General features: G+C 51.7%; 5 protein-coding genes across 5 annotated transcripts; 2 read left to right on the forward strand and 3 right to left on the reverse strand.

Moving 5' to 3' along the window:
- Window positions 1-180: 180 nt before the first annotated feature.
- Window positions 181-1,682, reverse strand: M421DRAFT_96311 (uncharacterized protein; the record flags this gene model as incomplete). Its single annotated transcript, XM_033598384.1, has 4 exons — window positions 181-738; window positions 1,129-1,218; window positions 1,390-1,459; window positions 1,606-1,682. 4 exons carry the CDS (start codon window positions 1,680-1,682, stop codon window positions 181-183), a joined length of 795 nt encoding a protein of 264 aa, XP_033443387.1.
- A 2,332-nt stretch (window positions 1,683-4,014) lies between these two features.
- M421DRAFT_76094 (flavohemo protein) lies at window positions 4,015-5,283 on the reverse strand (the record flags this gene model as incomplete). Its single annotated transcript, XM_033597192.1, has 1 exon — window positions 4,015-5,283. One exon carries the CDS (start codon window positions 5,281-5,283, stop codon window positions 4,015-4,017), a length of 1,269 nt encoding a protein of 422 aa, XP_033443388.1.
- Window positions 5,284-8,637: 3,354 nt separating this feature from the next.
- Window positions 8,638-11,315, forward strand: M421DRAFT_9919 (uncharacterized protein; the record flags this gene model as incomplete). The annotated part of the gene is made up of 6 exons (XM_033598719.1): window positions 8,638-8,962; window positions 9,011-9,201; window positions 9,251-9,365; window positions 9,414-9,675; window positions 9,723-10,139; window positions 10,820-11,315. The coding sequence occupies 6 exons, from the start codon at window positions 8,638-8,640 to the stop codon at window positions 11,313-11,315; spliced, it is 1,806 nt and encodes a 601-aa protein (XP_033443389.1).
- An 844-nt stretch (window positions 11,316-12,159) lies between these two features.
- M421DRAFT_426112 (uncharacterized protein) lies at window positions 12,160-12,847 on the forward strand. Its single transcript, XM_033594293.1, has 2 exons — window positions 12,160-12,450; window positions 12,506-12,847. The coding sequence occupies exons 1-2, from the start codon at window positions 12,265-12,267 to the stop codon at window positions 12,536-12,538; spliced, it is 219 nt and encodes a 72-aa protein (XP_033443390.1). The 5' UTR covers window positions 12,160-12,264; the 3' UTR covers window positions 12,539-12,847.
- M421DRAFT_426113 (uncharacterized protein) lies at window positions 12,561-13,033 on the reverse strand (the record flags this gene model as incomplete). Its single annotated transcript, XM_033594294.1, has 2 exons — window positions 12,701-13,033; window positions 12,561-12,611 (listed from the first exon to the last, which is right to left on the reverse strand). A coding segment is annotated over exon 1 (200 nt), but the record flags the coding sequence as incomplete, so codon positions are not given.
- Between the last annotated feature and the right edge of the window lie 3,788 nt (window positions 13,034-16,821).

A 16,821-nucleotide genomic window follows, 5' to 3' on the forward strand; every position in this document is an offset into this window, starting at 1 on the left:
GGGATAGGGCGCACCAGTGAAGGAGAGTCGGGCTGGTCGTAAGCCTCAGAGTCGCAGAGGGCGCTGTGCAATGACGATAGGATTTAATGAGCCTCAAAGAGTGCCGTATTAAGTGTGGCCCGTTCTTTGGGATCTGGAAGAGCTGGGGCGGACCGCGTGCGGGTCAATGCAGAGGTGGCACTAGATGGCGATGTCAGTCCGGATGTTGAAAGGGAGCGGCGACGGTCGTGGCAGGAGCGAAAATAGTGAAGGAAGTCGCGCCCAACAGGCACGCTGGGCCACGTCCGCCAGACTCGAATAGGGGAGCGAGCGGTGAAGGGCTTGTAGGAGCGCCGCGCAGGCTGCACGGGCTACAAACGGGCTGGACAAGGGAAGTGAACGTACCGGTGAATAGTATTGAGAACGGGAAAGAACAGAGCAGTGTGTTGCGATGAATGTGAGGCGTGGTGTTGTGAAAGTACTTCTTTCCTCGTCGCGCGCGGAGAGATCACAGTAGGCTAGTACGGACTGGGCTGCGCTAGCGTGGAAGGCGCCCTGGCACGACTGAGCGATGTGCAGGCCGCAGGCGACAGGCGTGGCAGTCAAAGCGCGAAGAGGCCTCTGCGCAATATCACGACCGGTGCAGATACGGCTGCTGAACGTTTCTGAAACGGCAGACTTCACCCACGGATGTCTCCGCCACAATTTGTCGTAGACGGACGACACTTCGCACGACAGGCGGGGGTGAGGAGCCAACCGCTGAATATTTTCTCAGCTGTCCGTAGCCGCTCAATCCGAGCGACGATGCAGCGCAGTCCAAATCTCGTATTGGGCAAGGTGCTTCACCTATTGCGCTGCTTCGTGGTCCCGAATGAGCCGGCCTAAGCCAATTCTCCTCCTTCAAAGATTATGCGCGACGTTGACCTGTTCGAGATGCAGGTGCGACCCAGCAGACCTTTGTGGCTGAACGGCTGCTTTGAGTGCGTCTTCGATAATCTACCAAGCGGACAGCGGCGTTCGGAAACAGGAAAAGTAAGGCGTGGTATCTGATTCTTTCGTCAGCTGTGGTTCGGCCACCTGCAGCTGTGCCACGTCTGTTTGCTGATGATCTGCTTCAGGAATGCAGGTGACGGTAACGACGGAGCTTACCTTCAAGGTCGGCTTCTTACTGCCAATGAGCCGGTTTAGTGGTATAGGGCGAAGACAATGGTGCAGATTCGCGAAGAATTCGATCTCGTGCTACTCTATCTTTCAGTGCAATTTCAGCGGTATTGCGAGCATCTCTCTCATATCAAGGCGCAGGCGACACTCATATACAGCACAGAGCAGACTGATCCGCTCCCAGAAGCCTCATCATGATGGCGTTTCAGGAGCAGCCCTATCCCGGTGCTCATCTCGCGGTTGACAGACCACAGCTTCACCGTCACGTTTCTGTAGTTCTCCGCTGCTACCTGACGGGGCCGCTATGGCATCGTGCGGCCTGCCTTGAGCCGTCAGTGGCGCCCGCGTGTGCAGAATTGGGATCCACAACCCGGGCGGCAGATGTCACGAGATGCCGCATAATTCTGAGAAACCCATCCAGGACATTGCCTGAGCAGATGTGGAAGGCGTGAGCGCAAAACTCACAGTGGCTGCGCAGGACATTCAGGATGCATCTCGCGATGCGCAGCGCAGCGTGCTGCAGCCGGCGCATCCTTGAGCATGGATGAGCTTGGGCGCCATTAGACTTCTGGAAGGTTGCCTGAAGGAGCAACGCGTTACATCCAGCAGCGCTGCCGCCATGGGTCACCCCGTCTTCCATGGCGACCACTTTCAAGCCGCCCTCCGGCCCGGGCAGCTGCGACAATGCGAGCGACAATTCAGAGCCTCCTGTGAGCCCGGCATGATTGCTTTGCAGCCTTGACACCATTGGCCAATTCTAAGTTCTGTTTACGAGGCGCAGCCATTCTGCGATACATTCTGCGGTGAGCAACCCCTGATCTGCCCTCCACTGAGTCGCGGACATGAACTGCTGGTGAGTGCAGCCAGACATCGACCACTGGGTGGCAGCACCAATTGCTTGCTTCCAGACAGCCAAACCTATCGCGATAGACTGTCAATCTCGACCATTACCACAATGCATGCTTTGATAGCACCTGGCTACTGGCAGCGACCGTTTCTTACTCAACAGCCAGCGATGTTGTGGGCCCACTGATGGATCCTTACACGTCACCTTGCACAAAAGCATCGGGGGTTCATTGACACACATCGGTGCATTCACACTGAAGGCTGCTGTGGCTTGCTCGTCATAGATAATTGGCCGTCGATTGTGGACCCATGTCAAGTGCTCTCTCTAAACAATCTATTGACTGCTCTTAGGCCAAATCGATCGACGATGCAATCACTCGATGCAGACGTCAAGCGGCAGTTGTTCAATTCAAGGACTGTATGATGCCGAGGACCACTCGATCGTGACTTTGAGCAGTGAGCACGCACTCTTGTGTCCTCTCGGCACCAGACGCGTGCTTCCGCCAGATCACCTAGACAGTCTGTGCGGTCCCATGGATTCGGTGCAATGCACGCGCTGCCGGGCCCAGGGCCCCCACTTCAAGGCTCGCGCTGCACGTTTCGGTGATCGACTCAGACACCCGCGCAGCCAGCCGCCTATGGATTGCACAAACCCATCGTGCATTTCTTTTTCCATAACCCTGGCGGATGCCGCTGTAGCGGTAAAGGCGTCGCACTTCGAAACGGTTTGTCTGCTGTCGAGCATGATTACTGACACTTCCGTCACCGCTACAAGACAATCGCCGTTTAGATTGCTGCCATCACTGCAACATGCACGGCTGTTTCACCACTTTCTGCTCGCCGCACCTGCTCCCGACTGTCGCGTCCAGGGAATTACGGCGTCGTTTTCTTATCACCCAGAAGCGCGCTTTGCCTCAGATTTCAATGCACGCTGAGTCATGAGTGGCCAGCGGCTGACGGCCCCAGCTCACACTGTTAACCAACCCAGCCAACGTTGTGATGCAGGGGAGTGCCTGATTTCCCTACCGTAAGGCTTACAATTCACCCGAGCGCCGTTCCACGTAATTTCTAGAAGGAGCTCAGGCCGACATTGCGACCATGCGCCTCAAAATTCCCCTGTCCTTTCCAGAAGATTACCCCTTTAACTAACCATTCATAACTCGTGGAAATGAGCGTCGGCAGCATGCTTTCGTCGGGGTGGTGAGCGAGCGTATACCGCCGACCTAAAGTGGGCTTTCATGCTACTTTTCAAAGCCTTCTTAGTCATGAAACTGCATTAAGGAATTTGGGACCGAACTGCGGGAGCGCGTGCGACTCCCCGTTGACAGCCAGATGAACGAACACACCGACACACAGAACGTTTCCTGGTCACACACTCGCCCCGAGACCAGGAATTTCACCGGGCAATTACGGCAGTTGATATGCTAGGTGGAATCACGGTGTAAAAGTCGGACAGAAAGTGTGTCTAAAGATGTCTCGGAAGTGCGGTTGCGCATCCGCTACACACCTCCTTCTCGTGTGACAAACGAGGTCATCCTAGCAGGCCGTTGATGTTCCAGCCCCTGCTGATTACATGTCATTTCGGTTGGGCGATCTTGCAAGGACAGCTCACAACCTTAGCCTGGATCCCGGTGACAGTCTTCGCAGGGTCATGACGGCCACTGCCTACAACTGAGAACATTAACGTGTGCGTAGACCCTGAGCTGCAAACACCTACCGGTGGTCTGTACGAGGGAGGCACAGCTGATCCTTGGAAATATGGCTATGATCATAACAAGCTCGAACCACGGAGGGCGTGCTCCGTCGATCGGATACACAGTAGTGAAAAGTATATTGATCCTATCACTGCGATCAGAAACGTGTATTTGAGACATGACTTCATCTAGAAAGTCAAATGTTGTAATTCAGATGCCCTTCTACGAACTCCAAACATAGATTAAACATCCGGCTGTGCACGCATCAGGAAATATCGTGATGTACAACATGAAGCCCAACACCACATCAGGAAATACCGACCGCCTGTCCACTTCAGAGGTCTACACCCGCGGGGATACCGCCAGTGCCAAAAAGCTCCATGTGAATCCTCTCAGCCGGCACGCCATATATCTTCAGCTTAGCCTCCACATCCAGCATGAACTGCGCCGGCCCGCAGGTGAAGTACAGCGTCTTCTCGTTATTTGTGAACAGCACCTTCTTGTCGACATTACCCAGATTAACACGTCCCTTGATATCGTAATCCAGGCCCTGTACCTCTCCCTCCTTTGGACTTGACGAAAAGTACACAGTGTGCAAATTTCTCTTCTTCGCCGCGAGCTCATCAATCTCCTTCTTAAACGCCCTCGTCTTGCTATCCCGCGCACCGTGGATCCAAGTCACCGGTCTCGAAGTGGAGTGCTCAAGGGTGGTGTTGAGAATGCTGTTCAAGCAAGTCAATCCCACGCCAGCTGAGATCAAGACAATAGGCGCGTCCCTGTCTTCCTTCTCCTCATCGAAGTAGAAGTCGCCCCACGGATGCGAGACCTGGACAATATCGCCGACGTTCTTCTTCTCATGCATGATATTGGACAGGTACCCTGGATGAGTGAAGTGTCTCGGCTCGCCAACCTCGATCCCAAGTTCGCGCTTGACGCTGATACGGAGGTAGTCCTTGCCCGGCACATCACTCAGACTGTACTGGCGCGCCTGCCACACGCCGCCATCAAGCTCATTCACAAAGATATTGACGGATATGAACTGTCCCGGCTTGAAGACAGGGAGTTTGAGATTTGCGTCCACGGGCTGCAGGTAGAACGACGTAATCTCCTTGGCCTCCCTCTCCTTGCGCACAATCTTGAAGTCTTTCCAGGACGTCCAGCCGTCGGCCTCTTTGTACATATCGTCTTCTTTGGAGATCATGATGTTGGCGAGTTGCCAGTAGGCTGCTTCCCAGGCGCCGAGGATGTCTTGGGTAGCGGCATCGCCAAGAACGGTTCTCATGGTCTTCAGCAGGTGCTCGCCGACAATGTAGTAGTGTTCCGGGGGAATGTAGAGCGAGGCATGCTTGTGACAGATCAGTTCGACTACTGGTGAAAGCTTGCCGAGGTCGTCGATGTTGGAAGCGTATGCCTGGAGGGAACCGGTGAGAGCACGAGGCTGGTGTCCGGTTGCTTGGTGTGTGGTGTTGAAGACGTTTCTGAGCTCAGGGTGGGCCTCGAGCATGTCTGCGTAGAACTTGGTGGTGATGGTTTCGCCATGTTGAGCCAGTACTGGGACGGTGGCTTTAATTATTTGGACTTGTCCAGGTGTGAGTGATGTCATTGTAAGTAGCTTTGACTTCTTAAACCCTTTCCCTTGGCAAGCTGGATTTTTTTATGTGACTCGTAGTAGTGATATAGGGTTTGTTGATGGCAGACGTGTTATGATCGGAAGCCTGGCAGGTTCCTTGACTGACAGTGCATTGCTCTTATAATAGAGCTCAATGATGTGGTGATGTTGGCATAAGGATACGCATGTAACTTCCTTCACGAATGAAGTATACTTCACCCATCGTCACCCCATGTTCCTACAACGCCCGCAGAGAATACATCTCCGCGGCACTATACGTATTATTTCCTAGTTCCCTCATCACCGAATCTCAAAACCCTGTCCAAAATCTGATGACAGATCATACACCCGAGCGTGCCTGGTGTTACGCGGGTACGAATTACGTACGTTGTATGTGCAGCGCGGCTCTCCATGCCGCCACACCCGCAATTCCCGCTGTGCAGAACCGTTTCTAACGTTCCATTGCGGTAGTTGCATCTAGTGAGACGAAAGAGTGAAAGTCTCCAGATGCGTTGATGGGTCGAGCGCTCCAAGAGAGTGCTCCCGGGCTGCTTTTTGGTGGATGCGCGACGGCTTTCGTAGATGGTTCGCGACATATGCCTGCTCAATGTCTTCCCTCAAACACTCTGCCATTCCGTGTGCTGAGCTGGCACACTGCTTCCCCTCGCTTCTCAATGCCTTTTTCGCTCTCAGCATGACTAAATATTGCCCCATCACTCGTCGTGGCAGCCGAAATGTCCCGGCGTGACGCTGTGGGCCATCAGCCAAATGGAACTTCGAGTCATTGGGCGGCCATCGGAGTTGGACCATGATGATTCAAATGTCGGATGATTTGCAAAATTAGAAGCGTTGAGGTTGCTGCTTTTCCGCGGCTCATGGTGGGGCTGTACTGCACGTGACTGAATTGCACCCTCTTTCTCAACCTCATGCCCTGAAGAGTCGCTGAGAGAGTACGATACCTGATACGAATGGCCAATCATCTCCCATTATGGAACTAGACATCCTTGTAATTGATTGACTGTGCGACTCTCGAACTTCTCGCAAGAACTACGTGTTGTGACCGCTGATCACTGACCACCAAAAGTACGGTCAAGGTCTGAGCATTTCATCGACGTTTAAGCCTGGTGTCAAATAAGTTGGAGTATACTGGCAATAGGACAGGCTCTAAGTAGTAGGGTAACACTATCGCAGCGCGAGCAGCATCAGCGAAAGAAAGCATTAGCGAATGGTAGACCGATTGTAACTGCGTGAGCAGTGTCGGTCGGAGACTGTGATCGACAATTGTATTTCTATCTATTGCCGTGTTGTATGTTGTCGTGTTATTGCACACAAGCTCTCAGCTCTCAGGTAAGTGCACTTGCCCACCGGGCAGTGCCTGGTACAATAGGACATCATGTGACCTGAGCCACGTGGTTACACCGATAGACAACCTCAGCCCGCCATGTTATAAGGCACACTACATCATCATCGATGATGAGTAATGTGGCTCCGCTTGCAGTGATTAACTTCTATACTCAGGTCTCAGGCTTGTCTACGGTCGCAGCATTCGATTTTGATCATGCGATAGCTCCGGGTACTGTTGTCGTTGGAAGCTTTGATGATAGTCAAAGTCTTTCGTACAAATATTCGTGCTTCAATCATGACGTCCGTTCAGAGCTACAGTCTGCGCGCTCTTCTAAGCTCCATCGGGTGTAAGTGCGATCGCGTACTTCCACGGTCCGCCTCCGGAATGCTCCGTCCTTACGCTTGAGGCATAACAAATCATGAAGACTGCCATGTCACAGAAGCTCAAGCAGGTTTGAGAGCCCACCTTCACGACCAGCCCGAGCAGGCTCAACTACGACTGCCAGCGAGCCCCAGCTCAAAACCCGAAGGGCGAGTCACGGTCTCAAACTGGCAGATAAAGGATCCCGCATAAGGCCATTTGAGGTGCGACTCAGTCACTCCGCATCAACTCTGTGAGCGGCAAGACTTCCCCTCTTGGCTTCTCTTCCCTACAACAACAAGACCGTTAAATTCGTCATGCGCTCGTCCAGTACTCAACCTGTCCGTCGTTCCTTCTTAGTGCTTTTTGGGCTCCTCCTCCATCAATATCATCACAGCAGCCTTCGCAATTCGGCTCTCTAGTTTGAACTCCATGCTCTCCTCCAGAGTCGGAGCAAATCGCTTGTTCTGAACTAATACTTCTTCGATCTTGGCATCATCCTTGATAGGCTTTTCCGTCTCGCATTTAAGCGCCGGAAAAGTGCAGAGCTTTACCTTCTTGCCTGCTGCCTGTGCATCAGTTATCGGCTCATTCATTTGATCGAAGGCATGCATGTAGCGTGGGTCCAATGTGGTGCCCGGCCGGACATAATGGATGCGGTTTTGCTTTGGACTCAGCAGGAGGCGTTGTTTGAATTGGACGACTTCTTTTGCAAACTTCCCTGGCCTTTTACTAGTTGGTATCTTCGACGTCTTGCATCACTTCTTTTTGAAAATCTCGATGTTAGATGATAGGCCTTTCACGACCGTAGGCGATGCTTTCAGCGGAATATGCGAGATATCCAGCACTCAGTGGGCTGATCTTCGGTAAGGTATTGTTGGTGCCGATGGTTGACACGATATATTCGTGGATCGCCGTCCAGATCTGGTCGACCTCTGGTTGGGGTAGCTCCATGGGAAAGACGGGACCTGTACTTGGATCTACGAACTCGACAAGCTTTTCAATTATGTCGCGGTACTTTGCCTTAAGCACGCGCTAACATTCAAGGTCGGTCATCAAGTTCTCAAGTACAGAGCCCTTGGGATCTTTGAAAGCACTGATGAGCTGGCGAAAATGCTGAACAGTCTCCTGTAGGAGACCTGGCTGATGGGTGACCAAGCTTTGCAGGATCGACAGACATGCGTTTATCTTGTCATCCACAGCCTCAATCCTCAATTCGACCGTCTTCTGTCTTTTTGAAGAAGGCTCGTGTAAGCTGCTGGATCCATCAGACATGGCGTCAGCACTCCTCTTGTCGATGTCTTGCTTGAGAGGCTTTGAGCCAGGCTACTCAGGATGCGTTTTGACAGCAATCAGCTAGGCTAGCCGCTGACTATAAGTCTGAGTCTGAGTCCGAAGTGGAAGTGGAAGAACATACTCGGAAGCTAGCTCGCGTCTCTGCCACCGATCGTGTGAAGCCTCTTCAGAACAGAAAAGAGTCCGACTGGTACATCGCCATAGCCTTCGGAACGACCTTCGCAACCGTCGCTTTCTACAGGCGCGGGACGCCGAAAGAGCGAATCCATACCATAGAAAACTTCCCTGGAGAGAAACAGCATCATCAGACTCACCGGCAAATTCCAACGGAGATCTGGTACCCTAAGATGAATGCGCGCCCTTTCGGACAGGTCAAATCACGCGACATTCGCATGCGCTTTGGAAACGAGGTTCACCGTATGGCAGAAGACGATGAGGGGGTCGATGTTCGCAAGATCTATGATAGTGCTGACCGGGTGATCATGATGAAGCTACTGTTAGACAAGACCGAGTACGCCCAAGGTCCGAAAGAACGGTTACAGGAGACACTGGAGTCAATAAAGGCAAAGGGCCACATCAACGAAGATGAAGATGTGTTCTTCCACTTCTTCCGCGAGATCTTCCGCGCATCGAAGATACGGCTCGGCTCTGCCTTCGGTGAGCACAGCTCAGGTATGTTACAGCTCCGCTCTAAGTCACTGTACTAACAGCTGCGCCCAGTTGAGGTGACTCTATGTGTCCCTGTTTGTTACAGTCCTTCTGCGGTCGCTGTTTTGAGCTCCCAGATGGTACGTGCGATGTACGATGTGCGTTTTGGCACCGATGGCCAATCCCCCTACAATATCTTCGTCGTCCACGAGGCTGAGGCGCAAGCTGTCCAAGCACTCGCGGAGTCTCTCAACGAGCTTGACGTGAGCATGCACCTCCACCACTGATCTCTGCATGCTAAGCCCTATATAGCGCGGAGAGGCCTTCGTTCTTGCAGACTGTGGAAGGGAAACCCTCGAAATCGGCATATACAGCATTGCACTGACCGAACCCCTGCGACTTAGTTCGGAGGTCAACGAAGCGATGGGTACGTTTAAGGATAGCTTCAATCTAGCAAATGACTGACAGGTCTCAGGAGCCATGATCGGTGCCGGAGATCTCAACGACAAGTTTCGAAGCTTGGTCAAGAGCATCCTTCGTAAAGAGCTGTACTTGGAGAACGGCGACGTTTCAACTGACTCCATCATCTCTGCCGAGGTCATGTTCAAGTTCGAGAACCACACCAAGCCATCGTTCCAGTACAATGCTACCAAAGAAACATATCCCCTTCGCATACGTGGCCTCAGGGAGAGTCGTAGCGACGAGAGGATCCAGGACCTTTTTTTGGTTCTCACATAGTGGGTTCGCAGTGAGTTTTGACAGGTAGAACTAACCATAGGCAAAGTCAAGATATCTGGAATATCTTCAGGCCGACTGTTAAGATTGGCAACATGATCGAGGACACAGCTGTCAACGCTAAGGACACCGGCTACACGGTCAGCAAGATCGTTGTTGTTGGTGGTTTCGGTGATTCGCCCTGTCTTCAAGCCTATCTGCTCGAGCAGAAGGGCCGAGTCGAAAGGCGACTGGGATCCCCGCTCAAGCTGCGCTTCTCTCAGCGCAACATGAGCGCTACTGGAGTTGCTACGGGTGCAATTCTGCGTACTATCAATAAGGCCAATGGGCCATCGCGCATTCCCTGCCAGAGCATAGGCATTCTCCGTCACATCCCGTGTGATCAGACTGAGGAGTACTCCGCAGAAGTGCTGAGTCAGAAGAAGACGCGGGATACTTATGACGTGACTGATTATATCCTGTTGCGGTATCAAGGGGCGAATGTATATAACGAGTGTATTGTGTTGTTCTGTGTTGTTGTTCTGCTTGTATCTTTGCTCTCCAAGGCTCGCTGCGGGGTCTGTTTTTATGACGTGTTTGTGATGCAGCTGAGGTAAGAGGTGCTCAACAACATGCACCAGACCACCGCCAACAACACGTGATCTATGCACAAAGGACTTCTAGAAACAAGCTTGACCATCCGAACAATGCCGGAAAGACGATCAGGGTCGCCCTGACAATTCGCTTGCTCGACACAAAGAGTGCACGCCGGGCCAGCTATAGATGGCGGGTCAAATTGAGCGACTCCACGGTTTCTCCTCTAACTCTTGTCGCATCGAATTCACAATATGGCATGCACCAACGACGAGCTGAGCCTCTCGAACTGGCAAGCCAAGGCTGTCACAGGTTTAACAACCTGCCCAGCTGCACAACCATAATCGGAAGGTCGACTTCAACGGTATCACGATGCTCAAAGAAGATTTCGCCAACAGGAGAAAGCGCAGACTCGTCTCGGCCGTGTGGTCGCAGAAAAGAACAGGATCTACATAGGCAGATTGCCCTACACAGCTATAAGAGCAGATGTTGAGAAGTTGTTCCTCGACGAAGGATACAATGTGTGAGCCTAGATTAATCCAATCTCTCGTGCATGGTCGCTAACAGCTCCAGTGTCAACATCGATATCTCCGTGGACAAGTTCACGCTGCATAACCCATCCTATTGCCTTGTCGATCTTGCTCCAAATGAAGAGGCCCGCAAGACTATAGAGATACTGTCTGGGATTGACTTCCAACGTCGCTCACTGAAGGTGAAACCATGCGTACACAAACGCTCACGACCTGAATATTCCCAATTCCAGATGTTCAACAACCGTTGGCGCAGCAGCCCTCCTCAACCTTTGGAGGCATCCAATATCGAGTCATCCAAACTCGCGGCGATCAACAATGTTCTGGCCCCCACAAGAGAGAAGAGGCGTGTGCACGTAGGTAATCTGCCCAAGCCATTGGACTACGACACCTCGAATTTGGAGATTCGCGACCTCTTTCGCGGCTTCTATGTGGAATCTGTGTCAACATTTCTGGGCCCTGGTAGAGACATGGTTTTGAAAGCTGGTGGTATATATTTGTCGACCTTCGCAGTTCTGAAGAAGCCTCAAAGGCTGTGAATACTCTTCCCGGCACGCACATGTGGGGCAGAGATATTAAAGTGAACATGGCAAGTGGAGCGCCCAAGAAAGCTTTAAAACAGCCCTTAGATACACAAGAAGATCAAGAATAGGTAAATGCCACATGAAATTACAAGCACTCGATACACAGAGCAAGAACCTTCCCGAATCCCTGTGATTAAGCGGACATTCAACGGCACTACGGTGAAGTGAAGAGGAGGACCAGCTGCGGCATATGACCCTTAGATCTTGCAACTGAGCCGTACAACCTCGTTCTACTCAGCTGCGTCACTCAACGCTCATTCATGACTACCGCAATGACAAACAATGGTCGTGGCATAGCTAGCTTCATCGCCGACCTTGACCTGAACGCCGAAGTCGCCCACGATGTCCAAGACCTCACTGCTAATCATCACAGCACCACAGAGAGTACGACTGATAAAGAATCTGGAACAGTCAAGCCGGATGTCGAGCCAGATTCGTATGTTTTGCTCTTCATCGACGCCTGCAGTCATGCAGTAAGTAAATCCGAGTGGATCTTCATTCGCTGGAGAAGCTGACGGATTCACAGTTCACAGAAAGCTTCGTGCAGAGGCCCACGCTATCGATAGGTCTCCGCCAGATCAAGGAGCTCTTGCACATATCCGTCACTCAATACTGTTGCGTCAGACATAGCCGCTGTATAGTCGATGGAAACTGCGCTGAGTTGCTTGCTAGCTAGGAGGCGACCATATATACATGCCCTGAGACGTGCTAGTCCAAGGTAGTCAACAGAGGTGACGATCAAGGCCTGTCGGACCGACTTGCACCGCAACAAATACATCTCCACATTAAGCTCGGCCACATAAGCTGGGTAAGGTGCTTTCCGGCCACCCGTACTTTCCGGCCACCCAACCACTTCGCGTCACCATTAATCAACGTCTTTTTTTCCCACCACCACGTGCTCAAAATGGATGCCGTGAGACTGCTGTACAATTTGCTATCGCTGATCTTATTTCTGGTGTTGAAAAAAGCCAGCGCGCAGCGTGTAAGAAGTGGGGCGTTCCCCGATCGTCGCTCCAAGAGCGCCTCAATGGCAGCTAGCGAGGACTCTGTATTCCATATATCCTTATACTGTATACCCAGCTCGATTCTGGTACGCTCAAATAGCTCAAGAAAGGCACAAATCGTCTCATATTAAGCTCCTGTAGTCCTTGCCGTCTCAATCGTTCAGCCAACTATAGAGGTAACCTGCGGGTTGCGGGCGATAAAATGGGGTACCTATAGTTGACCAAGCAGAGTGTGGTCTCTATTCATCTGTCGCAGCAGATATCATGCCTATTTACCAGCCAATTCAGGGGTGCAAATGTATGTACATTTTGCCTCTATTTTGGCTGCAACATCATCTAAAGTATTTGGGAGGCCATTTCTCGTACCCGTGGATGGGATAGGGGCTAAGCACGTTTATCCTCTTCAATAATCCACTCAACTAAGAAGCGCTCTTGCTCTGTAGTCAATTGCTGCTGATTTGAGTGTGCTGACGTGTGAGGTTGACAGCCCTGTAGGCGGCTTTGAAGCGCGGATCGAGGAACTCCGTACGCACAGGCAGCCTGCCGCTGGCTCTTAAAAACACCAGAATTGAGATCACAAAGCGCGGATTGTATAGCAAGCTCACGAGTATCCATTTTAAGAAAGTGGTTGTGATAATATAGAGCGTCAATTGAAGATGACGCGTGGTGGGTGGGGTGGCCGAAAACTATGTGGCCGAGAAGTATACAGTATGGCCGAGCTTACAGCTAAATACCACCGTACTATACCGAATCGTCGCTCACGCATATGCAGCACTTGATAAAATCCCTCCCGGGAATCTCGAGGGCTTCTTCGCTGGTTTTGCCTCGGCCGACACTCGCTTTGACTTTACACTTCTGTTGAGTGAGACCTTTGTTGAGGAGAGGATCAACGGTACGTTTGTTCGATGCCACTGCTATGGACGCCTAACTGAACCTCTTTCCAGACGTCTTTGAGAAGGCTATGAGCGACAAGAAATGTGAATACATTCTATTCGCTGCTTGAGGGCGAGCGTCGTATCTCAGCCTATTGCAGCCGTTGCCCACCAAGGTTACCGCAGTGGAAGGAGCCAATATGGGAGCTGGAGTGCACTTGCTTCTAAAGTCTACTCCCTTAACAGCATTCCCGAACATGTTCGTGCCGGCATGAAAGACTGATTCTCCGAGGGCAATGCTACCTCATATGCAGTCTGAGAGCAAACCAGGAACAGATCTGCTGACCATCATCACCAAAAAGGTATGTGGATCGTGATATTGTACATTACATGCTTATCGAAGCTAGAAACGATGCCTCAATGGAGAGTGTGGACAGAAGCACGTCCGATGTGAGCCCAGATCTATCGTCAATGCTTGTTGCGGTGGAGTGAACAGTGCGCATATGCAGGAAGAATTGAAGGATTGAACTGAGGTTGTATTGTGTGCAGCTACGAACAGTAGCTATACACGAGTGGCTGTAAACAGTGCTAGTGCAGGATGGGTAGTCGCATCTCACCGAAGGTGAGGCGCGGTTGCCTATGAGGCAAGAGAGACTCAAACCGTGACAATGCTACTGTCAGTAGTATCGAGAACCTCAAGGGCCAAATACACCGCCTCCCCACTTTTGGTAGGCCGGGAGAAGTTTCCTTGAACACGGACGGTCAGTGAGTTGGTGTTGCTCTTGCGTATCCAGAGGACTCCAGCTATCTTCAATTCGCCAACCGCTTTCCACGAAACGGTGGTCAACCCTGCAACTGGCATCATCTTAGATACGGCTGCTTCAACGAAGGGGATTTTTAATATGATCATTCCGCGCTCAACGCCAAGGAGTACAAGTTCATGCGGTTCAAGGTAAAGCTGATCCCATGCGCTAACAGGACACAATGCCGCCGGTCGACCTGCCCCTTTGGCCATATTTGTCAAAGTAAGAAGTGCATTGAAAAGTACGTCAAGAAATGCTCCCTCAAGGCTTTTCATCAGGTAGATCCTAATGTTGCACGATGGGTTATGGGATCGGAGACGTAGAAGCAAATCATCAACGGGCAGACATGCATTGGCTAGCTTCGGACGCGCTATCGGGGGTCATGAAGAACTTCAGGCGACGTGATAGCCGGTCTTATTTTGTACATAAGGATAAAGCTAGATCTTATGTAGGCACGTTGAGGTGCATTTCCGTCAGCACGCACGCAGTTGGTGCTTGGTAGCGGAATGAAGATATTGTGCAACATTGCAGTGTCTTCCGCAGTCGAAAGTCTCAGACGCCCTATAGTCATCTCAATAGAGATTTGTGCAGTCAAATCCATGAAAACTAGTCACAGCTGAGAAAGCGTTCGATCTTCTGGTGACAGTGGGAGACGGCTACAGTGACGCAAGATGAAGGGAAGCGGACGGAAGCAGTGGCGCCGCTCTCCACAAACAAATAAAACCTTTCCATCAACTCAAATTCTTCGCACGATCAACCTTAGCTGTCTGTGCCTGTCTCGCCAGGAGGATGGCCAACTTCGATGCGTTCGCAGGCTTGCCATCCCTGTTTCGTCAGCTCAATGCAACCGCCAAGGAGAAGATTAACGCGCAAACTGCTGCTGAACTACCAGCCCGAAAAGTTCGGATTACTATAGGAGAAGATGACCATATCAAAAGGCCACGCAGAGATCAGTACGTGCTCGTGTTGGTTGACACTCACACCAACCCAGTAAGCCAAGTCTTTTATATAGTCCAATTCACACTCTAACTCGGCCCAGATTGTGGAAGACAGCAAATTTAGAGAGACGCTTTATGATACAGTCAAGAACTACTTCAACAAGGCCGAAATCCACTTCGGACGCTCCTGCCGCATTCACGTCCGCGCATTCGCCCACCCTGTAGCTGATACAGAAGACAGAAACACTGCCTTGTTCACATGGGCCTCTGAGTTCTCAGCAGCTGATCCGTTCTTTAACGCGATCGTTGTACCAAACGGCGAGATTGTGGAACTCAAGATCACCGGTAGGTACGGTGAGGTTCTCATGCTGATCTTCTTGCTGACACACTTCTCTTATCAGCATTGGAAGCTGCTGTCAAAGACCGTAGCTGCAAGCATGTATTTGTTGCAGCATGGCAACGGCCCGGCCACATATATATGCATTCTCAAGGAAGCAAATAACAAGACAACAATTGTCAAAGGATTCAGCTTGAGACCGGGCTATGATGTGCTCGGTTTACCTGCGCCATTCACCGCATTCCCGCAGGTCTTCAGAGAACTGACCGGGCGTACGAGCAAATCGCGAAAGGTACACGTGGGCGTCGTCGAAAAGAATGTGGAATCTGTTGACCGAGATGACCCTGCTGACCCAGAGGTGTGCATGCTTCACACCATAGCTGTTGGCCATACTGACACACACGGTGACGTAGCACCTGAATTCCCTCAACAACGAAACATCTAAAAACTCCAAGTCTGCACCACCGAGCGGGGACATCCGTGACCAAGGCCGCATAGACTGCGTCTTACGCAATCCGAAGTACGCTGTACCTGGACATATCCCACTCAACGATAACAACGAACGCGTCAATTTGCACGCTCTGAGTCCATCAGGAGAATATTGCAGAGAGGTCAAAAGCTTCTGTTTCTCGGGAGGCATATGGCCCTGCCGTGTGTACCATCTTCTAGGAAAATGCTATCGCGGCGAGGCATGTGCATTCGATCACTCAGCATTGGGCGAGAGCGTTCTCAAAGTCTTGCGATATAAGGCCAGGCGAATTGCTGGTAGGCGTGGGTCGAAATGCCGGAGATCAGACTGTCTGTACGGTCACATCTGCCAAAGTAGAAGGCGTTTGGAAGCCAGTGATTCGGGATGTTCTCTGGGAATGTTCCATCAGGTCGACCCTACGGTTGTCAAGTGGGTTCAAGCCGGAGTTCAACCAGTGTACGTGGGCGGAGAAATCAAGGAGCTGTGATACGTGGCAAAGCATGTGGGTGTGGTATAGCCTAGAGCCTTGGGAATAACAAACATCAATGTACTCCGCCTTTCCTGACACCATCTTAGCTCGTACTATGAAATAGCTCGAACTTACCTTCGAAATGCTGCATTTCCAGGTCGCATCCCAAAGGAGTCAGTGTCGATCACCAAGACCCAGGTTTACTCCACTCCTTCCCCATACGGTCACAACGCACCCTCATCTCAACCCCTATCTCTCGTAACCCGTAACAACGACTCATTCCATCTCTATGCCATAGCGCGCAAGTCACTCGAGCAAATCTGGTGCCAGCGGCAGAATTCCGCCCGCGACCCACCGCCAAACCTTCCCTACCCAAAGCCACGCGAGCAGAAAGCCAACACATCAACCAAAAGCAGTCACCCATCGTACCATGAATGCATAAACGTGCGGCTCGAGCCGCTGCGAGACCACGGTCGCGGGTCCTGTGGTTGCGCAAGTTCTGCACAGTAATTGGCAGCTAGCTATAGGTGGCCTACGTCTGCCACGGGGTCTTGGTTGCGACTACAAGC

The sequence above is a fragment of the Didymella exigua genome (assembly GCF_010094145.1).
Source record: "Didymella exigua CBS 183.55 unplaced genomic scaffold M421scaffold_54, whole genome shotgun sequence".
Lineage (NCBI taxonomy): Eukaryota > Fungi > Ascomycota > Dothideomycetes > Pleosporales > Didymellaceae > Didymella > Didymella exigua.